The 26,519-nt window shown below is 34.3% G+C and overlaps 1 protein-coding gene across 1 annotated transcript in view; it reads left to right on the top strand.

Moving 5' to 3' along the window:
- The window catches only part of LOC125671423 (tolloid-like protein 1), a 56,343-nt gene that overhangs the window by 8,598 nt on the left and 21,226 nt on the right, over positions 1-26,519 (top strand). The window contains exons 3-5 of the mRNA XM_048907162.2: positions 6,221-6,468; positions 18,355-18,475; positions 21,953-22,131. Of these exons, the coding sequence (XP_048763119.2) occupies positions 6,221-6,468; positions 18,355-18,475; positions 21,953-22,131 (548 nt within the window). The remainder of the gene's footprint in view (positions 1-6,220; positions 6,469-18,354; positions 18,476-21,952; positions 22,132-26,519) is intronic.

The following is a 26,519-nucleotide window of genomic DNA, read 5'->3' as shown; positions in this document are numbered from 1 at the left end:
TACAAATATATAGGGAAAATCTTTAAAAATCTTCTAAAAAACTACTGGGCCAGGAAAGTTGAAATTTACATGAAAGCTTCCTGACTTAGTGCAGATTCAAGTTTGTTAAAATCATGGGCCCCGGGGGTAAGATGAGGCGACAATAGGGAATCAATTTTTACATACAAATATATAGGGAAAATCATTAAAAATCTTCTTCTGAAAAATCACTTGGCCAGAAAAGTTTACATTCACATGAAAGCTTCCTGACCTAGTCCAGATTCAATTTTGAAAAAATTATGGCCCCCAGGAGTAGTTTGGGATCAAAAAGTTTTACCTGCGAATATATAGGAGAATCTTTAAATATGAGCCAAGGTGACTCAGATGAGCGATGTGGCCCATGGGTCTCTTGTTTATTGTATGCCTGTCTAAGATGGGACATATTATGGTATGGCGTTCATGTCCATTCATTTGCTTTTTTGTGTCTGGCTCATAACTTAGATTATATATTATATGAGACCTAAAATCATCAAACTTTGTCAGCTGACATTTTGGGTAGATGGCTGGTCACTAGCTGTTACCTTTGATTAAGCTGATATGGCCAAATATGGCAAATCCCTGTTTGACTCATAACTGGGCTAGAATCATCAAACTTGGTCATCTAATGCATCTCAGGTAGAAGATGTGTCACTGACCTTCAAAAAGGTCAATATGACCTTCAATTAAGATTATATGGTCATATGTGTCATAACCCTTGTTTGGCTCATGTAGATTTTAGTCCTAGAATCAACAAACTTTGTCAATTCATGCATCTGTAGAGAACTGTAAATTGCAGCTTAAAATTGGGTCATGAAAACTTCTTTTTGAAAATCACAAGTATTAAAAAAAGAAGGGAAGTAATCCCTTCATATGTAAGAGGGTAATGCAGTAACCCTATTAAAAAATCATTACATAAAGAAATACACTTTTTTCATGAAATTGAGTTACTGGTACATAGCAGTATATATAAATAATTATTTCATTTCCAACAAAAGTGATATAAATCTATGCAATCTTGTACTACAAAATTGGCAAATACTTACCAATTAAGCACATTACACAACAGATAAAGAAAATCCATTTAATATCTTAATGGAATAATGATATAAGCTATGGTATTTCAAGGATACCAAAGATCATTTTGATAAGAGCCAGATTGCATTTGTCCAGTTAAAGATTCTATTTGTGCCATTGTGGTATAATGATCTAATTAAGTCATAGTATTCAAGGAGTACACTTGGAGTTTGCAAAGGTCATTTTGATAAGAGCGAAATTGCACATGTGCATATTAAACATTAATTAATGAGTATAAAGTAAGGAGTCTGTGGAAATGATTTGTCACTCCTTTAATGGGGCATTTCTTTGTACAACCCAAAATTGTTAAGGAATTCATATCATGTGAAAGAAATCGAAATACATGTAATAATATATAAATATTGCATGTAGTTGAGGGTAACCCCCGAGAAAATCAATGTCAACTGAGGCGTAGCATGATGAAAAAAGTGCTGAAAACCAAGAGGAACAGACTGACTGACGGAAAGACAAGTGGGAAACCTTTAATCCCCTTCAGTTCATAATAATATAGTAAATTTAATTCAATTTATTGTTTATTGTTAATTTTACTTTTTTTTTTTAAAAATTGATCTTTTGATGAAATGTTTCTGGAAATAGGCTTTAAGTTTTCATCATCTAACATACCAAGAGGCATGTTGGATTAGAAGGGGGATTAACAGGGGTATAGAATTACACTTTCCCGTTGCCCGGGGCAAGTGCAATGTCATCTCGGGAAACAGACCTAGAGTGATAAGCTTACTCACACGGGAAAGTAATACCGAGCAAAGCTCGAACGGGCCAAAGACCCATCTGCGAAGCAATTCTCTAAAGGTAACACGTATGTAAATGAAAAAATGAGAAAATCAGCAAATGAATAGAGATAATCTCTACATACGTTCACTGAAAATTTTGTGATCCATATGGGCGCCGCCATCTTGCTTTGTTAATTAGTTGCTTATCTAGAGTTATTCCTGTTTTTATTTTGAATGCCAAAAATACAAGACTGACGTGTAATTTGTAATTCAAACACCCAGTTTATTAAAAATGAATGGTGTAATTATTATTGTTACAGTTTTTAGTCAATCATTAAATAGAAAAACAGTAACACGACTAAATAGATGAACGAGTTCATGAGTTTCTCTAAATAAGAATATATGATACTTACGCTTACTTTTTTACCATTTTGAATTTATTGGTTAATTTTGTTTAGTTTTAACGGCCTTTTTAATTGCAAACTGGATGTATTTTTGTTTATAATTGTTTACTTTGAAAGAGAAAAAAAGTTGAGGCTAAATGTGACGTCACATTGCACGGTTTACGTCACCTTGCATGTCATTTCCCGCGTTAAATGTATAGGCGGATCCTGTAAAACTGTTATCCCCATATTAAACTGGTACCCTGTTGACCTCGCTTCTCTCGTGTACAACAGGTAAGCGCCAATTTTTGACAGCCAGGATTTGGACTGTATCGTTATCTCGCGTGTATAACAAGAGTTCCTTTCAAAACAACAAAGACGCTAACTTTTACGTCACAGTCGACTACACTGCGTTACGAATATACAGTGAAGTAGGCCTATGAAGCGCGAAACTTTGTAACGTAGCGCAGTAGACTTTGACGTCATAACTAGACTACGACTCTACCATTCGGAATCTCTCTAGTGAGACATAACCATCAACTGACCAATTAAATCGACTCATTTGGGCTAAACAAAATTTCATATAATATATACATGTATATTTTTAAATCTACCGTACTTAACGGAATTATGATTATCACTTGGGATACGCCAATGACCATAACATGCTTCGCTCAGTCCAACGGTCACACCGTATACATATTAATATAGCATGTTTACTCATGGAATGTGTGACATTATTTTAAATTTTTTCATTTTAGTAAAACATTTTGATTGTATTTAATCACATTTCCGCTATATTTACATCTTTAAACAGATGCTGCTTTATTTATCTTTTATTGTCTTCCTCACTGACAAGAGTTGCATGCACTCTGTTCCACTTAGCCACTCAGAGTTGCACTAAATGCACCTCCTACACAGGAGAGCTCTTATCTCAAAATTTGTGTATTTTTGCTAATTCATGTAAAAAAACTCATTTTGCTTATTGGCCTAAACCAATAGGTTGTTTCATGCAGGCTCCCCCTCCTTTGAAATTTTTAGATCCGCCTAAGAGATTAGTGTGTGTAATTATCTTTTAAAAGCATTTTTATTTCCAATGTCTGTAAAATTAACCATTTTATTTCTTAATGATGAGTTTGTTTTTCCAAATGTGTGTGTTATTTTGCCTGGCTGGAGGAGACCTAGCTGCAGAACTGTAAATAGCTCTCTGAAAAAATATTTTGACGGAACAGAGTGTTCCGTCAAAATATTTTTTCTGAGAGCTACAGTTCTGCAGCTAACCTTCTCCAAGAATAGCTGGACATGAAAGACAGAGAGAAAAAATTAAATCATACTATGGTCTTCTTTTGGATGATGCTAGCCCTATGATTGTAGATCTACTTTCTAATAGAAAATTTCTATTCTGTCTCATAAACGTTAAGGTAATTCCCCATACCACATCTTAATAGTGAAAAACCGACATATTTCTATCAAAATTTGCATGTATTTTGTCGAGGATGTATATTGACCAAATTCACGAAGAAAAATATGTTTAGTGGCCTTTCCCAGAGTACAGTCGCTTCTAAAAATAGAACACATCACTTTAAAACAAGCAGTGTTAATATACATAGATTTTAAGGCACTGTCTTTATTAAAACGATAGAAATATGTTTCTTTCATATGAATTGAAGAAAATGTATTGTATTTTACTGTTTTCAATAAAAAATTCTAACTTTACTATGGAGCTTACTAAATCCATAGCCTACGTCACATGAACACTAACATGACGTCACAATAGATGAAAAAATAAAATTATATCGTCAGATCTAGTTGGAACAAACAAGAATGATTTTTACATTTTTAACGCTCATTCAGAGAATGCTAACCTATGCTCAAGTTACAAATTTTTGGAAATTCGAATATTTTAAAACACCCGAATTCTGCACTCCTCGCCCCCACAGGTACTTGTGGACAGGACTTCCGGTATCCCTTCTTCTTATATTTTTGAATGTTCAATTCTAGGGCTGTCACGGTTCCAAAAAAATTTGGGTCGGGTCGGTTCTAAATTTTTTACTTTGGGTTTGGGTATTTCGGTTCGGGTCTATATAACTATTTTAAGAATCTAATATACAGTTAAAATAAAAAACCTTTATAATGTATTTAGTCACAATAATTACTCGGGGACGTGGACTGAGGTTTAGACTCGACATCCATGGTACTTAGAAACAGCATTGTCACTTCTACTCGTTTCCATCCATGCTTTTAATGTTTTGTCATTGACGATGTTGCTCCTGTGGCGTATTTTCAATGCGTCCAACATATCTTACATGTACTGTCATTATTTACAGTTTTGTCGACAATGCCATCATTTAACAATTGATCAAAATACAGCCACCTTTGAGAATTTTGGCGACATAAAGAAAACGACATAATGATTCTATTTGAAAAACCAAACCGAAATACGGAAAATGGAACCGAACCCGACCCGAACAACACGACCCGCAATTTTCGGTTATTTCGGGTACCCGTTGCAGCCCTATTCAATTCCTTGGGTATTTTGAGTGTATTTTTGATAAAATATGTAACTTCAGGGTGTTTATAGTTCAATGGCACACACAATTTTCACATATAACCCGTTTTATAAAAATGTCGTATCACCGATCATAATATAGGAACTGAATTTGCAGAAATCTCATGGGAATTACTAAATGACTGTATGTCATAATGCAATGTGTATGGCCTCAGAGAGTTAACGACTTCACAATGTATAACTATATTAAGCATTTTCTCTCCCGAGCGTTGTTTTGTATATAACTGGCTTGTTTGTAATATTGCGATTCGTATGTTGTTGTTTTGTAATTCTAAATTTTTGTTGTTTGCTTTCAAACTTGGTCTAAAATTCACCAAAATGTCATCGGGTTCGTTGAATGTGTGATAACGTTCGTGACTCATGAATAACGTTTCTAACGTTATTTGACGTGGTCTGGGGAATTACCTTAAAAGGAGTGAAAATATCCATTATAATTGTGGTCTATAATAAGAAGAGTAGAAGTATTACATGTGTAATGGGAAAAGAGAAAATGCAATGGACCAGACCAGGATTTGAACCTGGGCCCCCAGAATTTCTAATCATGAGCTCTACCAACTGAGCTATCTGGCCACCAGCGATCGAATCCGGCTGACCGCTACACATGTATATAGGCCCAATTCACAAATCGTGTACCTATACTTGCAAGCTTTAGGGCCTTTCTGGTTCATCATACTGGATACTGGGTCTTAATGAAAAATTGCATCGTCATCATATTTTCAAACTTACCCAATATCCGATAACTGAATTCTTTCTTCAGGATTTAGGTTGGAAGGGAAAACCAAAATGTAAATATAAAATAATGAATAACGTCTCTCTGTGAACATGATGATATGAACTGCAATTGCTCTGCTGGCATGTATTCCATGACTGGTAATGTGCGTCATGCTCTGCTGGCATGTATTCCATGACTGCTAATGTGCGTCATGCTCTGCTGGCATGTATTCCATGATTGCTAAATAATGTGCGTCATGCTCTGCTGGCATGTATTCCATGACTGCTAATGTGCGTCATGCTCTGCTGGCATGTATTCCATGATGATTGCTAATGTGCGTCATGCTCTGCTGGCATGTATTCCATGATGACTGCTAATGTGCGTCATGCTCTGTTGGCATGTATTCCATGATGATTGCTAATGTGCGTCATGCTCTGCTGGCATGTATTCCATGATGACTGCTAATGTGCGTCATGCTCTGTTGGCATGTATTCCATGATGACTGCTAATGTGCGTCAGGGAATATACCAGCAGAGCAATGCAGTTCATAACGTCATGTTCACTGAAAAGTGTTATTTATATTTCTTAGGTAGACCATTTAATTCTAAATTGTTCCAGAAGGTACGAAACTTGATTAAAACTTTTTAAAAAAATTAAGTTGGTTTGACTTGCGAAGAACCTTGAGGTTGGAAGTAATAAAAGTAGATCTTATTTGTAGTGATCTTATTTGTAGTGATAAAATATGCAGAGAATTAAGACGAAAGCAAAGAAAGGAGGAAAGACTGAAGAGAAAAGAAGACAGAAGGCAGAAGAGACTATTAAAAAAACAAAAAAGACTCAGGAAAAAGCAAAGACTATCAAAGTTAAAAAGAGGTTTAAAGAATGATAAGGTTACAAGGACGAAGAGAGCAGCGACCGCAAGACCAGAAAGGTTGTGGGATTATGGAGTCATTCCATATGAAATTGAGGCTAACTTTAGTGGTAAGCATAATTTACAATGAATACAAGTAACCATTGACAAGTCACATTATGGCAGTCTGTCCTCTTTTTGCCATAAGGAAAATGATTTGGCAGTATGTCTACCTCTAGAATTTGTTAGGGCCATAATTTTGTAATGCATGAATTGTAGAAGTTTCTTGTACTTTATACACATGTTGCTTGTGACCAGGACTTGGTTGAGGATCGTGACCAGGACTTGGTTGAGGATCATGAGCCACATTTTTGAGTCACCTGAGTTACTCGGGTGATGTATTGCTGTCTGTTTTCATCCATCATCGTGCGTTGTTTGTAAAATTTCTTCTCTGGAATGGCAAACAATTTTGGTATATAATATATATGGGTAAAGGGGAACAAAAATTGTAATTTCATGGTCTCCATCTCTCTCTGAGGCCTGAGGGGTGTGGCCAAAACCATCAAAATTTATATAATTTTAAAAAATCTTCTTCACTCATGGATATCAAGCAGCCAATCTATTGACATGATTATAATATGCAGTGAGCCCTTGACCAAAACCATTTAATTCATGACCCTTGGGTTCAGGTTTCATGCCACAGGGTGAGGCTAAGTTGATCATGTATACTGAATATGCATTATATCGTAGAAAATCTTCTTTTAATTACTTCCGAACAATGAGCCCTATACCACAGGGTTCAACAGTAACAGGACCACAGGTCCACTGGTAAAAAAGTTTAAGTGGACCTTCTCAAACTCTAGTGTCTGCATTGTTATCAGTCATTACTTTGATTGAATAAAAAAATAAACAATTTGTATTTATAATTCATTCAATTAATTGAAGTATACATGTACTTGCAGCACATGCTGCATTTCATTACTCCTGTGGCAGCCTTGCTAATCAGCCGAGAACATACAGGTAGCCATGACTACTGAAACGATCTACACCTCTTTTTGCTTCATACCTCTTCAGTGTCTTTATCTTCACCCCTGGTTTTAGTTTTTCCAATGCAATGCCCAATCATTGTTTCGTAACATTTTTTTTTCTGTTATTAACTTCCAGCCACAATATTTTTATTAAGTTTTACCATATTACATGTATTTCCCGTAAAAAAGGTATTTATTATCTATGGATTGATTTCTGGTGAAAACAAATAACAAAGACTATTAGCATTTTGATTTCTTTTATTGAAAAAAATTTAAGTGATTCACCTAGGATATCAGATGTACCATCCCAATTGATGGACTCCGGCCGCTGGTGTCAAACCCTGTACCAAAACTGTGACCTGGGTTTAAGGTTCATGCTCCAGGGTGGAGCTAAGTTGGTCATGTATTGAAACGCATTAACAGTGTTAGAATTCTCATGGGCTTGAATGTACTCTTTTGTTAGCTGACCTGTTTTTATATTCTTATGAGGCAGAATTTATTCAAAAGCTTCTACATGAGAAGAAAAAATCTCATGCTGTGGCCTTTAATTTGACATTAACGTATATCAACAGTGTTATCTATTAACAATAATTATTTTCATTCATATGTTGATTCGATATATCCCAGTGAACTTGAAATTAAAGACACCACAGTCTTCCACATCTGCTTTGTACTTAGATATTTTATTTAACATAGATGTTAATTGCAAACTAACAACTCCACTTTATGATAAATGGGATGACTTCAGCTTCTCCATCTTCAACTTCCCATATGTAGCAATATTCCATTATCACCTGCATGCAGATGTCTCTCAACTGATTTGATATGCAAGAGCTTGTTCTGCATATGATCAGTTTTAAATCAAGGCAGCTACTGAACAAATTGGTGTTACAAGGGTTTCAACAGTCTTGTTTAAAGTCGGCATTTTGCAAATTCTATGGTCATTATAATGATCTAGTTTGCCAATACAACCTGTCATTGGGTCAAATGCTGTCTGACGTGTTTCATACCAATCATTAGGTTGTTCTTTACGCACTGATTTTGACTACGGATTACTTCATGTGCCTGATCAAGATATAAGGCTCACGGCGGATGTGACCAGTTGACAGGGGATGCCTACTCCTCTTAGGCACCTGGGCCGGGATTCATAAAGATTCTAAGAAAATTCTTAGATCTCATACTTAAGTAGTAAAAATATTCTTAGCTAAGAAAAATACTTAAGTATTAATTCATAAAAATGTTAAGCATAATTCTTAACTAAGTTTCAATCTTAGAAAAATGAAACACTTAAGTAGAAATTCTATGGCAACGCGAACGATTTCCCGGAATTTTTACCGCACTTTCCAGCAAAAGAGGTAAAAAGTTGAGGACAGTGATGTCAACAACAACATCATGGAGTCCAAGCAGACGAAAAGAAAGCCTAATTGGAATTCTGATGAAACGCTTGCCTTGGCTTCGTTAGTAGAAGAGAACAAGCATATCCTGAGGGGGAAATTAGGGCCCACTTTAACCTCAATATATCAATATATATTCTGGTACTGTGTTACCTGAGTATGTGATAGTCAGGTGCATGTGACATGTACCACCCCTCCCCCTTTTATTTACAAAATAATTAATAATGTACCCTTTATTTACATGTCAGTGAAATATAACAATCAAAGTAGATATATATTTTATTATTTTATAGATTACATGCAAGAAAAGGAATTTAAATTCTAAGAATTGCAATAATCAAAAAGAGTCAAAGCTGAAATTGCACAGTCTAAAGAATTGACAGCTGTTTACATCACATTTATGTGACATTATATTTTGAATTTGACGTTACCTAACTAATATTATCCATATCCATGATGCAGTATCTGCATTTGATTTCAATTCATGAAAGTGCCAGTATATATATTTTATAATTTATATGTTGAAACACTTTTACATTCTTATTTTGTCCCCCGCCCCATTTTTTAAACAATACATGCAAGAAAGAGGAGAAAATTTACAATAAATGTAAATTGGAATAATAATACTAATACTACTAATAGTATTAAAACCAAATATTGAATTGGTTTTTATTTAGTTTCATGTTTACACCCCTCCATTTAGAAACTGTTGGATCCACCCGATTTTTTCTCAAATAGGGGGCGCTTAAGTTTCGAACTAATTTTACACCAATCAGACTTTATTAATACCAAGAGGGAAATATGGATGTGAAAAAAGCAAAGACTTGTTTATCATGTTTATTTAAAATATTGAAAGGTGTGCATGTGGCATGTGTATGAAAGAAGATTTTAAATCTTTACCTGTTGTAATTCAACTGCGATGGTTGGTTTGGTCTCAGAAAAGGAGTCAATAACCAACGTTTGGAGGGATATCCGCTGTCGCCAAGTAAATGTGTGTGAATGGGGATGTGATTATTTTCGAACAGGACTCTCAAACCACTTTCGTTAAGGATTCGGGAATCGTGAGTGGAGCCTGGCCATTTAGCAACAACATCAATGATTCTATATTTTGCATCAAAAACAACTTGTGTGTTAATACTGTGGTAGTTATGTCTATTGACATATTCATTTTCATATTCGTGTGGTGCAATTATTTGAATGTGGGTACCATCGATGGCGCCTACTATCCCTGGGAAGCCCGCGATTGCGTGAAAAGACTCTTGGTTTCTTCTAATTTCTGCTGCGCTAGATGGAAATTGTACAAACCGACTGATCATAAGAGGGGAGGTAAGGCTTGCCAGTGTTACGGTAATGGCCCGTGAGACAGTTGGCTGAGAAACACCCATGTCATCGCCGTTGCACAGCTGCATTTTGCCCGTAGCTAGAAACCTCAAAGTAAGAAGAACTTTCTGGAGAGAGGATAATGCCATATTACGCCGAGAGCCACTAGATATTTGATCACGAATAAGTGATTCCACAAAAAGGATTCCACCTGAATCAAGGCGAAAACGTTCGATTAGTTCACGATCACTGTACTGCCGTAAACAGTTTTCTCTCTCTCTAAAATTCCTTCTGTGAACTATGTTGGCAGCCATTTTATTTGTGAACTTAAGAAATTCTGAAAACTTAAGTCTGCTACAGACTACACTTACTTTTAAGAATTGTTTAAGAATTTTCTAAGAATTAAGTTGTTTTATGAATAAAACTTAAGATAAAAACTCATTCTTAGCGTTACTTAAGTAGTTTTTATTGATTTAAAAAATTTCTTATACTTAAGCATAACTTAAACATCTTTATGAATCCCGGCCCAGGTCCCACCTCTGGTATATCCAGGGGTCCGTATTTGTCCAACTTTTAATTTTGTATTTGTAATAGGAGTTATGAGATTGATCACTGTTCATTATCTTCACCTTTTCATCTTAGAAAATCTTCTTTATTTCTGGACATTAAGGAGGCAAAATGTTTGCATGATTAAATGGTCATTGAGCATATACCAAAATTGTTAAATTCATGACCCTAGGGTTCAGGTACCAGAGTGGGGCTAGATAGTGATGAAATGATTATCGCCAATGATCGATTGTCGGTCGTTCAGAAATCTATGATGCTACTAATCGATTACAAAATAAAAGCCACCGTCATCGTTAACCAAAAAAATCAAATCCGGAAATCACTTCAATTTTGTTGAGATATTATTTTCTGTATATCAAACCTGATTTTAAAAAAACCAAAATGGCGGGATAAATGAAGGACGGTAACAACAACATTCAACAGTCAGATAAAGGAGTCTGTCTCTGATGTCTTTGAGACTTTGTGATTATAAATAAATTCCATTAGGCCAATTCAACTTAATTAGTAGATTATCATCCAGGGTCAGCAAAAAGTATGGGGCGGGTGGGAGGATTTTATTTATTTTCTTTATTTTTAGAGAAAAATATTAACGACAAACAAGTTGTTTTTTTTCAACAGATCCGTATCATTTAATGGCAGATGGATATCAATCTATGCTATTTTCATACACTAATTCCAGGTTAAGCTTTAATTTAAGGATTATAACAAAAATATACCTAACATCTTCAAGATTTACATCTGAAAGAACGCGAGGAATTAAGAAAACCATATAAATATATTTTCTTCACGTGGCTTTTCATGTTCCTATACCGGAAATGTAAACAAGAAGTGTAAATACCAGAGTCGGACATGAAAATATTCTGGAAATTGCAAGTTTCGCAAGATAAAAAAAATCGGGGCGGGCCAATTTTTGAGGGGCGGGCGGGGATGATAATCTATCAATTAAGTTGAATTGGCCTTACTTGATATATTGAAATTCTGATAAAGAAAAAAAAGAAGAATTCAGATGTTGTTTCTGTATGTTTAATGATTCAGTTGTCTATTGTAAGAAGAAGGAAAAACCACTTAAATGACAATTCTGATTATAATTGATTACGTGTGTTTGATTATTACCGATAATTGATTATGGTTTTTGGTCCGATTGCCCATCACGAGGGCTAGATTGGTCATATGCAATATGTATAATTGAAAATGCAATTGAAAATCTTCTTTACTGCTGGACATCAAGCAGACAAATTGTGAGATTTTTATGAGCAATGTGAAATTTATGACCCCTGGGTTCAGAGGTGAGGTTTAGTTGATCAAATGTTGAAAATGCAGTATGTTTTGGACATCAAACAGGCAAACTGTTTGCATGATTATAATGAGCAATGAGCCCTCTTTGAAAACTAAAAATCATTTGCCTTGGGTTTAGGCCCTAGGTAGGGCTAAGTTGGTCATATATTGAAGATGCGTTATATTTGAAAATTGTCTTCACTTCTTAACATCTACATGTAGTAGTCAAACTGTTTGTTTGAATATAATATTGAGTATGCAAAAAGCCCTCATCACTAAACCAAACATCTGAAATCCATGGAGCCTACCTGGATTGAGGCCAAGTTGGGGAAAAGTTGATCACATTGAAAATGCATTATATTTCATCAAAGATCTTTTATATTTCTGGACACCCAGCAGAAAAACTGTTTGCATTATTATACTAAGCAACTGGCCCTTTATACCAAAATTGTGAAATTCATGCCTGATGATTAAGGAGTAATTTCTGGTCCCAGAATAGGACTGTATTGATCATTTGTTGACAAATGCATTAACTTCCAAAATTTCCTTTTTATTCCTGTACATCAAGTACACAAACTCTATTCATCTTTTTGAGCGTTATGTTTTCTGCTAAATGTACTGAATATTTAGAGTTTTAGAACTCAAACAGAAAACTGTAGTTTGTTGTGATATGTCATCTAAAAATGATTGTAAGTTTTAAATTGTATGTGATAGTTAAACCAGTAAATCTATCATCTAGTACAAAGTATAGAGAAGTATAACAGGTACGGAGGTTACACAATGATTTCTGAAGCCCAAAACTATGCATACTCAGGTGACGGCTAAGGCCCATGGGCCTCTTGTTCCTTTTTGTTAACTTGCATTACAAAATTTATATGAAAAGATTCCTATACAGTTCCTATGGTAAATTTTGGGAATGAAGTGTAAATTATTTTCCAGAGCAATAGTCCTGTTAGGGTAGTTCTTGTTTAACAACGTTTGGAGACTTATTGTGTTTGCTTGGTTCTTATCATTCTTTCGCTTCTTCTTCCGCTTCTTTCTCACGCCTAAAACTCTTCAACACTATTCTCCGTAACCAGTCAATGAAAGTAATAGATATTCAAGGATATGATAGGCCAATGTAATGAGATGTGCAGAAATGTTTCTGCTTTCAGATTGAAGGGGGTTAGGGTACATTGGGGGGGGGGGGGGGGGGGGGGGGGGGGTGTCAGGTAACATAGAAAAAAATAATTCCAAATTTCAACTGATATAACTTGACAAATATGATGGATAGAGCCCTGGGGTCTACAAATTGGTATCAAGGTCAAGTGACATCAGTGACCTTGACCTCTGACCATGAACATTAGAACTGGTATAACTTTAAAACCGGGACTAATAGCGACATGGGATCTTCAGAAATGGCAAGAAAATTACAGGACCTACAAACTAGTATCAAGGTCAAGTGACTCCAGTGACCTTGGCCTTGAACATATAAACTCATATACCTTTAGAACTGGAATTGATAGAGACATGGAACCTTCAGAGATAAGATCTACAAACTAGTATCAAGTCAAGTGAGTCCAATGACCTCTGACCTTAGAACATAAAATTGGTATTTCTTAAGAGCCAGGTCTGATAGGGATATGGTGTCTTCAGAAATGATGGAAGGATGATGAGATCTGCAAATTAGTATCAAGGTCAAATGACTCCAGTGACCTTGACCTTGAACATACAGTTTATATCAGTGATTCCGAAGGTCCGTCGGACATTGGCAAATGTCCGGTAATTTTTGTTTTGGTCCAATCAATATCAGTTGTTGGCCGGACCAAGTGTCCGATAATTTTTTTTCCAATGAAATTTTCAATTTTTAGCAGCATGTCCCAAAATTTATTCTGTTCTTTAGTCATTGCAAACAGAAAACGTGTTTAGATTTAACTCACATATTTATCAAACTTGCAATCATCTTCAATTCCCCTGAGAGGGTGATAATACAATTGAGCAATATCCCATGAAACTACAGACGTCTTTGAAGCGTTTGAATTAGGTAATAAATAACACGTAAATAAAGCGTTTAAACTATACTTTGATCAAGAAGTACTTGAACAACATGGGCACATTTGATTGAACAATTTGCATTTGAGTTACGCGGATTGCTCGAGTTTATAAAAAACCCGTGTATTTCATAACACTAGACTAGTGTTGAACACGGGTTGGTAAAGTTTACTTGGGCTAATAAAGTACGTCGCCGATGCCATTCTGGGCCAGAAAGTTCAAATTTACACGAAAGCTTCTTGACATTTTGTTAAAATCATGGCTCCCCCGGGGGTAGGGTAGGGCGACAATAGGGGGGTCAAAGGTTTACATGGGAATATATAGGGGACATCTTTAAGAATCTTCTTCTCAATAAAAACTGGGCCAGAAAGTTCAAATTTACATGATATTTTAAGCTTCCTGATATAGTGTAAATTCAAGTTTGTCAAAACCATGGCCCCCAAGGATAGGATGGGGCCACAATAGGGGATTAATTTGCATATAAAATTTTGGTCTGGTAAAATGTGATTTGGTCCAGTAATATCTCAACCATTACTGGACCAAATGTGCAGTAAGTACCAGAAGACCTTGGGAAGCACTGTTATATAATTTTAGAACTGGAATTGATAGAGATAATGATAAGAGGATGATAAGATCTACAAACTAGTATCAAAGGTCAAGTGAGTCCAGTGACCTTGGCATATGACATTAGATCATAAACTTAGTATTACTTTAAGAACTAGGTCAGATAAAGGGATAGAATCTTCAGAAATATTAAAAGGATGATGGGATCTACAAATTGATATTAAGGCCAAGTGACTCAGTGACCTTGATCTCTGACCTCTGACCTGATCTGGTATAACTTAAGAACTGGGATGTATACAGACATGGAATTTTCAGAAATGATATAAGGATGTAGTGACCTTGATTATAAAAACTTGTATAACTTTAGAATTGGGACTGATATAGACATTAGATCATCAAAAATGATGAGAGGATGTTTGGACTTACAAACTAGGATCAAGGTTAAGTGACACCAGCTTCACTGAAGGGAAAAAAAGAGGATTTTTTGAAAAATTTCAAAATCAAAGTCTGCATGATCTAGATTTTTAAATGAAGTCATTTTGTCAATGGAGGAAAATAGTAATACTCAGAAAAAGCCACTTTTATACAGCCAGTACTTTGTTTGGGAGACTTTATAATCGCGGGTAGATTATAATCATATCTTGTTGTGTATCGTAGTTCTAGTGATCACTATTAAAATCTATGAATGATTTCACTCGAGAAACTTGAAAAACTTTGTCTTGTAACTAATCTTTATAAAATTCATTGGAGGTTTTTGAAGGAAAGATAAGGCCAATTAGTGTGTGCAAGTATCTGCTGAAAAATGTACTCTGACTTCCCAGTCCTAAATCTTACATTCTAAATTTCTCCTGTCAGTAGACGTCAAAAGAGAAAGATTGAATTATCCCATGTTGTGTTTTATTCTTGTTAACAAGATGCCAGTGTTGATTTCAACTGATAAACCTTTCAACGATAGTAGAACACACATAAAGTCTGAAGGTTTAGACAAAATACATTTCCTTGGTTTTGAAATCAGCACCCTGAACATTTATCATTCTCTTTGTAATCCAGAATCCATCTACAGTCTACTCCACTTATATTGAAGCCACTGGGGGTTTTGGTTTTTCCTGATAATGGCCAAAACCCGACTGGTGGATTATTCTGCCATAGAAGCTAGGTGCATGCAAAATGTTGGAAAACTAGACTAGCATGCATTCCTATAAACCAGTATATCATCTAGTAAACTAACATGTGAGACTAATAAACAAGAAATGAAGTCAAAAATATGGCTGTAGCGCTGAGGACATGATCAAATGAGAAGCTATTTCAAAATCTGGGAAAGGTTTAGTCCATGTATTCACCCTTATGAAGTCAGTGGGTTTGTTGATCTGTGCAGAATTTTCCCTTTTGGTTTCTTGCAGTATCTGACCAACTTGGGTCATCATGTCAATACCCACAATTGTCATGTCCTCCCATCGGTGATTACTAGCTGTCATTGAAATGTGGAGATACTGGCAAATCTTTCATGGTTTTGACAGAGGACTGGTGGTTGTTGACCTGTTTGTGGAAGTCTGCTGTTTCTCCTACATACTGCTTCTGGCAGACATCTCAACTGATAGGATAAATGCACTTATTGGTTTTGCAGGAGATATTTCCCAATATTTTGTAACTGCAACCTTTGACAGGACTGCTAGAGCTCTCAGTGTCTGAGCTATATTTGACACCTGAGTTTGATATAGACCCTTCATTAGATAAATGGTTATCCAGTGAGTCGTAAGAAATTAAGGTATTAAATATTTCGATATTTCTAGCTTGAAACACTACAAACAAGACAACACCTTAAACACATTTGTTGATTATAGTTTGTAGGTCACTGCAACATTTTAACATTTAACATGAAAGTATAAAATAATCATTTGAAATGTACCAATTTTGGTACATACATGTATATTTATTAACTTCTGTGATTTTGAGCAATGTTCTTAAGGAAGTTAGCTCTTCAGCTTTTGAGCACAACTATGCAGGATGCTTCAACATTGTATGTACTGGTTCAATATACTGATCCCATTGTATGTACTGGTTAAATGTACTGATCCCATTGTATGTACTGGTTAAATGTACTGATCCCATTGTATGTACTGGTTAAATATACTGATCCCATTGTATGTACTGGTTCAATGTACTGATCCCATTGTATGTACCGGTTAAATGTACTGATCCCATTATATGTACCGGTTCAATATACTGATCCCATTGTATGTACCGGTTCAATATACTGATCCCATTGTATGTACCGGTTCAATATACTGATCCCATTGTATGTACCGGTTCAATATACTGATCCCATTGTATGTACCGGTTCAATATACTGATCCCATTGTATGTACCAGTTCAATATACTGATTCCATTGTATGTACCGGTTCAATATACTGATCCCATTGTATGTACCAGTTCAATATACTGATCCCATTGTATGTACTGGTTCAATATACTGATCCCATTGTATGTACTGGTTAAATATACTGATCCCATTGGTCCGAACATATTATCCATATATTACTTAACTCCAATCAGTTGAAAATTTTTGTCAATTCAAATTTTGAAAGAGTTTTGCAGGGACTATATTTTGTAGCAGAAGGATTGCTTAATCAAAAACTTCTAAATCTGCATGATTTTACAGTTCTTGTTTTGTCCAATGTATTTTTATACCCCTATACTCGTATTTCAGTTTTATAATTCATGATATAAGTAGTTGAGACCAATATTTTGGTCAATGATTAAAATTTTTTTTTTGTCTTTAACCCAGTGCCATTATAGATACATTAACCATGTTAGATTGGAAACAAATTGATTTTGATTATTAGTATGTATGTACCTTTACTAAAAAAAGTAAACAGAATAAAATATAAGCATCAGTCATCATCTTGAAGAAATACAGTTCTATAAAACTTTTCCAATCATTGGAGATACTGTAAAGGGGGAAATATCCACTTGGGTTTTATTTTTGCTATATTCACAATTATATTAACGATCACGAAAATAAAACCATTGCAAAGTACTGTTCAAAATGTTTGTAAGTATAAACAAGGACTATTCAAAGGGTTTTTCCACGAAATTTAAACAAAATACCGAATGATAAAAATGACGAAATTTTAGCCCTTTACAGTAATTAGTTATGCTATGCTTCTGTTAAGATTTCACTAGCTCTAGCCATGTGAAAAATATACACACACTGGTCACCATTTGTGTGCATTTCAAAGGCAATGTCAAATCATATACAACATCATAAGTCACTTATTACTTGCAACTGCAATTCAATGTCAATCTTGCACATTCTGAGTGAGGATTATAGTCAATGTCAATCTTGCACATTCTGAGTGAGGATTATAGTCAATGTCAATCGTGCACATTCTGAGTGAGGATTATAGTCAATGTCAATCTTGCACATTCTGAGTGAGGATTATAGTCAATGTCAATCGTGCACATTCTGAGTGAGGATTTAATGTCAATCTTACACATTCTGAGTGAGGATTATAGTCAATGTCAATCTTGCACATTCTGAGTGAGGATTCAATGTCAATCTTACACATTCTGAGTGAGGATTATAGTATAGGTCTCACAGCATGACCTTAATAGAAACAATGACCAGTCATCATTATGGCAGTACTGTAGCAGTATAATATTGCAATAGAGAGTCACACTGCTTAAAAGCTGTTGCAATAATGGTCACTACTTTGCTGTGTTTAAGACAACAATAGGCTCTGTAACTAGACTCTGTTTTTGAAAGGTAGTTGCAGCGTATGTGTTTTGTTTTGTTTAATATTGTTTGAACTTACCAATGCTCTCTGGTTGTTTCAGGTCAACACAAAGCCTTGTTTAAGCTTGCCATGAGACATTGGGAGAATTACACCTGCATATCTTTTGTAGAAAGGCAACCTGCGCACAAAAATTATATTGTCTTCACAGAGAGACCATGTGGGTAAGGCTGGAATATACAATATGTAAAAGGAAAAAAACAACAACAAAAAACATTACAGCATTTTGTCACAGATATTTAGTTCTATTTTTGCCAAAGTTAGTTAAGACTTTACAGATAACTGAATTTTAGTTAACTCTGTAGAAATGCAAGAGTTAAGCAGCTTTTGTGTAACTCCGTGGGTCAAAATATATGAATTTTTGACAGTAGACAGTATTAGTCTCAAAATATTTTGGCAATTCATAGCATTTGTATTTATAAAAGTATTTATAAAAGTGGTTAAAGCTTGAATCACAGGCAATTATATTGCTTGGGTTCGAATTTACCATTAAATAGTAAATTCAAACCCAAGCGATATAATTGCCTGTGGTTTGAGAAACTTAAAATCACTACATTGAAGTGATCATCCATTAGAAAAAGTAAAATTTTGGATTCCTCTACTCTTGTGGCCGTTATAAGCTACTGAGTCTAGTATTTCAGTAAGAGAAACGTAATCATCTGTTGAGATCTGCATCTTTGGAAAAAAATTAAAATAAGGCATTTTTTACATTTCTATGTTTACTTGGTGACTGAAGTCCCTCATTTTGCAAAATGATGGTTACAGTAAAACATTATTATTACAAACACCTATCTATAATGATGGTTACAGTAAAACATTATTATTACAAACACCTATCTATAATGATGGTTACAGTAAAACACGATTCTTACAAACACCTATCTATAATGATGGTTACAGTAAAACACGATTCTTACAAACACCTCTATGATGAATTGATACTGGCTTTAGTCATTGTAAGTACAAGAATACTTGACATATAAGCTTTGTCTACAAATCATATTAACAGAGCCATTCTATGCAGGCATTTGATGTTTTGAACTGAAATATTACCATATTCCATATTTCTTTCTAAAAAAAGAGTGGTTTGTGCAAACAATCTTTAGAGATCTTCTTTGGTGCATGTTATATTTTTTTCTTTAAATCACTTTAAACAGAACTCATCTGCACATCTGTGTAATTCACAATACCTGAAAATAGTTGTTAGCCTTGAAAACTGTAATAAATAAAGCCAACTAAAAACAGCAGGTGCAGATCTAAAAAAAAGTTACAGAAGTTTACCATTTTCCAAAAGTATATATATATACCTGTATATTACTGTTGAGTTTATGCTATGAGAGTGATATAGCAGTTTGTTGAGTTTATGCTATGAGAGTGATATAGCAGTTCACTAAATCCATACTAGAACCAGAATTTTTTGGTCACTATAAATTGTTATTTTCTCTCATATAGTTCCATTTCTATTTCTTGTGAAGAATTTGAATTCCCAATTATGACTATACGAAGTAAAACATTGAAAATGGACCCCTTTCCCCCATGAATAACAGTAATTTACACACAATTGTAGTCATGTCTTTGTTTTCCACCTAGAGGCTAATCAATTACACCAGTGAACTCACAATTAACACCCCCCTGCCCCCCCCCCCCCCCCAAAAAAAAACCCCCACTGTATAGCCTGCCTTTCCTTAATTTATCCACCACTATTGAATCTGACAGAATCAAACAAAGACACCTCGTCCACAGGATGTATGATATGCATTATGTGTTAACAGTACCTGATTAACCTGGCTAATAAAATGAGAACCTCCTGTTAAATCAAGGAGAATGATAGGAAATTCAGTTCTCTTGATCATCTTTTTTAAATTTACAGATCTGAGAAAAAATTGAATTCATTATTCTTAATGACCTGTAGACATGTGAAATGATCTCACTCCTAATAGTGTTACAATATATAGCATGAAAACAGTTGCCACATTGCAGGAAAGAGAATTTAGAGACAACGTGAGAGCAATTTAGAGGCAATGTGGCTTTAATTAGAAAATTAACCTATTTTATATTAATACAGGCCTTCTAAACTCAGACACAGAAAGTTAAATTTTTATTGATCTGTTTATGCATGATTGTTAAAGTTTTCAAGACAGAAATTTAATCACTTTCCACGCCAGTTAATGGTATACAATTATAGACATTTTTGAGGACATGCTTTAACTACTGGAGTTAATGGTATACAATTATAGACATTTTTGAGGACATGCTTTAACTACTGGAGTTACTGGTATACAATTATAGACATTTTTGAGGACATGTTTTAACTACTGGAGTTAATGGTATACAATTATAGACATTTTTGAGGACATGTTTTAAATACTGGAGTTAATGGTATACAATTATAGACATTTTTGAGGACATGCTTTAACTACTGGAGTTACAATATTCATTGAGCCTGGGGGACCAGGTGAATAATTTGAAGCTTAACATTGTATAGACCAAGAAATTGTCGTTAATTGTTTATTATGATTGTTTGTTCCTGCATGGACATCTGCCTGTCTGTTTTTGGGACTCTTGTTTTGACTAATTGATATGATGATAGATATTTCAAACATTAAATGAATTCTGTGTCATAGCACTAGAACATGTAATACATGAATTAAGCTTGGTCTGACTGAGTCAGTTCATAATACATGAATTAAGCTTGGTCTGACTGAGTCAGTTTCTAATTCTTATACATTTAAGTCACCAAGTGCTTATAGTAAAGCATCATGGAGAATTGTTGCTCATTATATCTTTGATTTATTTCATCAATTTCTCTTTCTATTAATTTCTTAGACTGGGGGGGGGGGGGGGGGGGGGGGGGGGGGGGGGGGTGGTGGCAGTAATTCAGTATAAGCATGTTCAATATAACCATGTTATAATGAAAATGTATATATACTGATGTCTAGATGTATAGATACTGATATCTAGATGTATAAATACTGATATCTAGATGTATAAATACTGATCTCTAGATGTATAGATACTGATATCTAGATGTGTAGATACTGATATCTAGATGTGTAGATACTTATATCTAGATGTATAGATACTGATATCTAGATGTATAGATACTGATATACTGATATCTAGATGTATAGATACTGATATCTAGATGTGTAGATACTGATATCTAGATGTGTAGATACTGATATCTAGATGTGTAGATACTGATATCTAGATGTGTAGATACTGATATCTAGATGTGTAGATACTGATATCTAGATGTGTAGATACTGATATCTAGATGTATAAATACTGATATCTAGATGTATAATAAATACTGATATCTAGATGTATAGATACTGATATCTAGATGTGTAGATACTGATATCTAGATGTATAGATACTGATATCTAAATGTGTAGATACTGATATCTAGATGTGTAGATACTGATATCTAGATGTATAAATACTGATATCTAGATGTATAAATACTGATATCTAGATGTATAATAAATACTGATATCTAGATGTATAGATACTGATATCTAGATGTGTAGATACTGATACCTAAAAGATATATAAATCCTGATGCATATTCTTTAAATTTTGTTTATTCAACCAGTCAATTATATCAGTTGTAATCATTCTAAAACTTTCCCATCTAGGTGTTGCTCATTTGTGGGCAAACGTGGTAATGGAGCCCAGGCCATATCCATTGGTAAAAATTGTGACAAGTTCGGGATTGTTGTTCATGAGTTAGGCCATGTGGTTGGATTCTGGCATGAGCACACACGCCCTGATAGAGATCAGCATGTACAAATCATCTACAAAAACATCATGCCAGGTAAGATCGTACAATATTGAGTCATAAGTTTCTGCCAAACCACTATGTTTATTTTGTTTTTCACTATTTTTTGAATTGAGATCTTCTTGACACATGGTTCATTGGTATTTCTGTAAACTGTATCACTCCTCTTTAATACATTTACTGGGGTATATATAAAACATGAAATTATAGAAATAAGAAACAACACACAGAATGCGATACAGCCAAAATAAATATTAATGACCTTTAGATATCAATAAAGAGAAGAAGCATGTGCTTTTGATTTCATTTTGTTATACATGTATAACAAAGACTAAGCAGAGCAGAAACAATATCTAAACTAAGACCAGAGTTTTTACTCGCAACATCCTGCACAAGGGAATCCACAGTCTTGACAAAATTGATTACTACAATACTATTAGTGAAATAAAAATGTTTAACCTTTGTTTCTGATCATAATAAATTTGTTATCAAATGATAAATTCAATGATAAACTGATTCTATTTTTCAATGGTTCTAAGTTCACAAATAGCTACAGAATTTCAGTTTCTGATCCATAAAAACGATAAATCCCTCATGATGATAGCATGCAACCATAATAAATTGATAAATCATTTTATCTTTCCCTGTAAATAATTTACCAAAGATTTTATCAGTGACTTGATGTAAACAAATCGTTACATACAGATGGGGAACTTTCAGAACTCATGGCACATCCTATTGTTTGTTTACACAGAACGAAATTGAATTTGGAAATAGTAATTGTTTTCTAATACAAGTGTTAAAAGAAAACAAAAAATCTTTTGTAGGCGGAGCTGGAATTACATATCCTGTTTTGTAAAAATTAATGTAGGCCATTTCAAACTTTAACTGGCTCTAAATAAGCTCTACACTGCATATTGGTATAGAGTGAGTTTACATCATAACGGTTCAGCTGACTCTTGATACGTCGTAGATGTTCAATTTTCAAGAGAAGTCTGTCTTAACTGTCCCTGATGTAAGTGCTTCATGTTTGCACGATGAGAGTCAAAAAATAACCTTACATACATGTACTGACTTCTGTGTTATGTAGGTGAAATGATTTGTGGAAAGGGGCCTGCTGTTACCTTTGGTTTAATTTCATTAAAACTCTCAATACTAAAGCTGAGCTTGATATTGGAAATGAGTGTGTATCATAATTTAAATCTGACCTTAGATGTTTTTTTCTGTTTTACTCAGTCTCTATTACATTTGAAAGCACAATTGAGCTGTCCCCTTTTGATGATATTCAAAGGTTATTGTTTTTTGGCCGTATTTCATTGCTTCTTATTTCCCATTTCATGTTTAGATAATTAACACGTACCCCATTTACTCTGCTCAGAAAAACCTGTAACAGTGTTATTCATGTCGGCGCACCACGTTTCCACTATTGATATTACGTTTCCGCAAAAAAAATGTTACGATTCCACAAATTATTTTTTATTATTCTGCAAAAACATAAGGCATTGCGATTCCACATTAAATATCAATACCTGGATTACTGGTAGAAACAAAGCATTCTTACCTGGATTACATGTAAAAACATAGAATTTCTATGACATATTTATTTTAAAATTCTGACAATACAACATACAGCACTGCATAGAATACTAGCATTCATTCTTAATATTCTAAGCAGTAGCACTACATAAAATGTTATAAACTTTATATGTATAAATTTGGTGCCAGAACATCTTGCATGTCTGTTCGGAGACCAAATTTGTACCTGACATCAATCAATTCGGGAAACTTTGTGTTTCATATATTTTGCATATTCTGTACACCATGGTACATGTACACAAAGTCTTGTTTTTCTTTGTCACTTTTGTGTACTGGTGCTGTTAGGGACGTGATTTTTATGCTGTTGTTTGGAGTTTCCACAACACATTTGTGAATACAAATATATTTGGGTGTGGGGAATAGAATTGAGAATTGAAATGAGCATGAAAAAATTCTGACCCATTTGTAATGTGCTTTCCCCCAATATCTGGAGTTGCTGCCCAAATTGGTGGTGGAAACCTAGTCTTAGATCCTGCAAACACATCAGATCTTATAATCACGAGTTGAACTTATTGTCACAGGTAAATTGTGGAAACGTAATGTTTGGGTACAATTAATAGCTAGCTGTAGAGTTTTTTTGCTGAAACGTAACAACACTTTTTCGGAAAAGTAAAAATAAGATTTTTCAAAATTTGTGGAAAAGTAATATTACACCCATTCATATGCATGTATCATAAAACAAGTTTAGGAACATAGCAATATAACATTTTATAATGTTTTAACAAATATGTTAGCCTGTTAAGATTATTTGTAAACTTGCAATTATTTCCAAAGCAAACTCATGGATGTATGGTTCAAATTATGAATCCTGATCAGAACAATCTTTTTACTTTGTGATGAAGCAATATTCTGTGTTTCTGTACTTTTCCTGAGAGGTAAACATGACCTAATGATAAAAGCACCTGTTTTTTTCCTTGTATAAATTTCTCTTCTAATAACAACTGTAGATTGATTGTAAACAAGTGCTCTTCAGGAAACATGAGAAGTTTGTTGGGAAGAGTTTCTGAAGATGTCTTCATGATGCTTATTGTCAGTGGCTAATAACCACTGATAGCTTACAGCATAAGCAATGTGTATCAGAGGACATATTGTGGGGTTCATTCTTAGTAAACTGGGACTATTGATATATACAATTTGTTAAATGTTAGAGTATGAGTTATACTGAGTAATTTTTATCTCATAAAACACAAACTTTTGATGGGAAAAAAAAAATAGAAGAGAAAACAGGAACATCATCCATTAAACAAATATTGTTTGAAAAGACGCTCTATTTGTATTATTATTGCTCATAATGAAAAAGTACCCTTTAATGTAATGTGGTATAAATGTTCATAGCTCGTTCTTGGAAACAGTTGCATTCTCAAGTTCAAGTTCTACAACTGATCGTTATGCCTTATGTTATATCAGATAAACAACAACATTTAGCTACAATTATCATTGTATATTCTCAGCATGCATACCAGATTAACAAAGAATTTTACCAAATGGACATTCCATTAGCTTAATTCTAATCAAGTTCAAATACCGTGTATTGCTCTATTGATTTTATCATCAGAGGAACGAAATTATATAAAATTAGTAATCTTTGCTTGGATTGGGTGGCTGAACAGAGCTATATACTTGCAAACTGCAGATGGGTATAAAACTTGCCACAGGTGTACGCGGATCCATCTGGAAATGATATTTTCTTTTTGAAGCCCCGGCCTGTAGAAGTATTTCTGATATGTACACATAGGCAAAACTTCACCTGAGAAATGTGATTGCTGTAAACCTAAATGTTACTCACTCTGGAAGGGTTGTGGGGTGCAATAATTAACATCCTCACAGAGGAGAATGCAATGTTTATTGGATATAGTACACAAAACACTGCCTCATGCTGAGTTTCAAGGAGGGATAGTCTGAAAACCTTCCCTTACATAAAGTAAACCTCACAGTGGTATTATTGCCAAGCTGAACATTATGACGTTAATTAAAGTTTAAACACAAACCTGCATGCAGTGTGCGTATTAGTAACCATACCTATTTTTTGTAATTGGGGATTAAATCGGTATCTATGTCAGGTGTACCATACTATTGTGCACTTGTATAATGTTTTAACTTGCAAATAAAATTGAGTGAGAATGAACTTGAATAAAGTTTTTCCTTCACTATCTTCTTACCCATGGTAATTGTCTCTAGGAAATGGTACAATTACATTCAGTATAATTGACATAATTATGAGGAAGGGTACTTCTATATATAGTTTTTATTTCATTATTTACACCAACCCCTTCCTCTTATGTCATCGTGATTAATTCAGGAATGATAATGGGAGTTTTCCAAAACTTTGTTTTATTTCTTTGCAATTATCTATCAAATTTATGTTCTCTTTCAGAGTCATTTATGCAATTAGTTTAATTTTGTTTTGGATCCCAAGTGATGTTTGAAAGAAAGAGTAGATGATTTTTCGTGTATAGGAAGATAAAATGAATCTTTAAATTGGACTTGCACTATCAACCGTTAATGTTTAGATTCTTTCTTCTTATTTTAGAACTAAGAGGCAGTTTTTAGTGCTGTTTTTTTCATCCCATGTTGTTAGTACATGTAATTGCTGAAAAAATTAGGAACCGTATAAAATTGTCAATCTTTGCATCCATTTGTAGTTAGTTATCTTGAATTCACAATGATAAAAAAGACCTTGCAGAAAAAAAATATTATCTGAACTATAAAGCTTTCATATTTGGTACTTATTGGACATTTTGAATTATCAGTGCTGGTGAATTATGAATTAAAATTACTTACTTTTTCAAAATTCAAACTATTAGGAGAAAGAGAAATGTTTGAAATTA

This window comes from Ostrea edulis, chromosome 4 (genome assembly GCF_947568905.1).
Source record: "Ostrea edulis chromosome 4, xbOstEdul1.1, whole genome shotgun sequence".
Lineage (NCBI taxonomy): Eukaryota > Metazoa > Mollusca > Bivalvia > Ostreida > Ostreidae > Ostrea > Ostrea edulis.
Note: the sequence above shows the minus strand (reverse complement) of the source record. Positions and strands in the feature narration are given on the sequence as shown.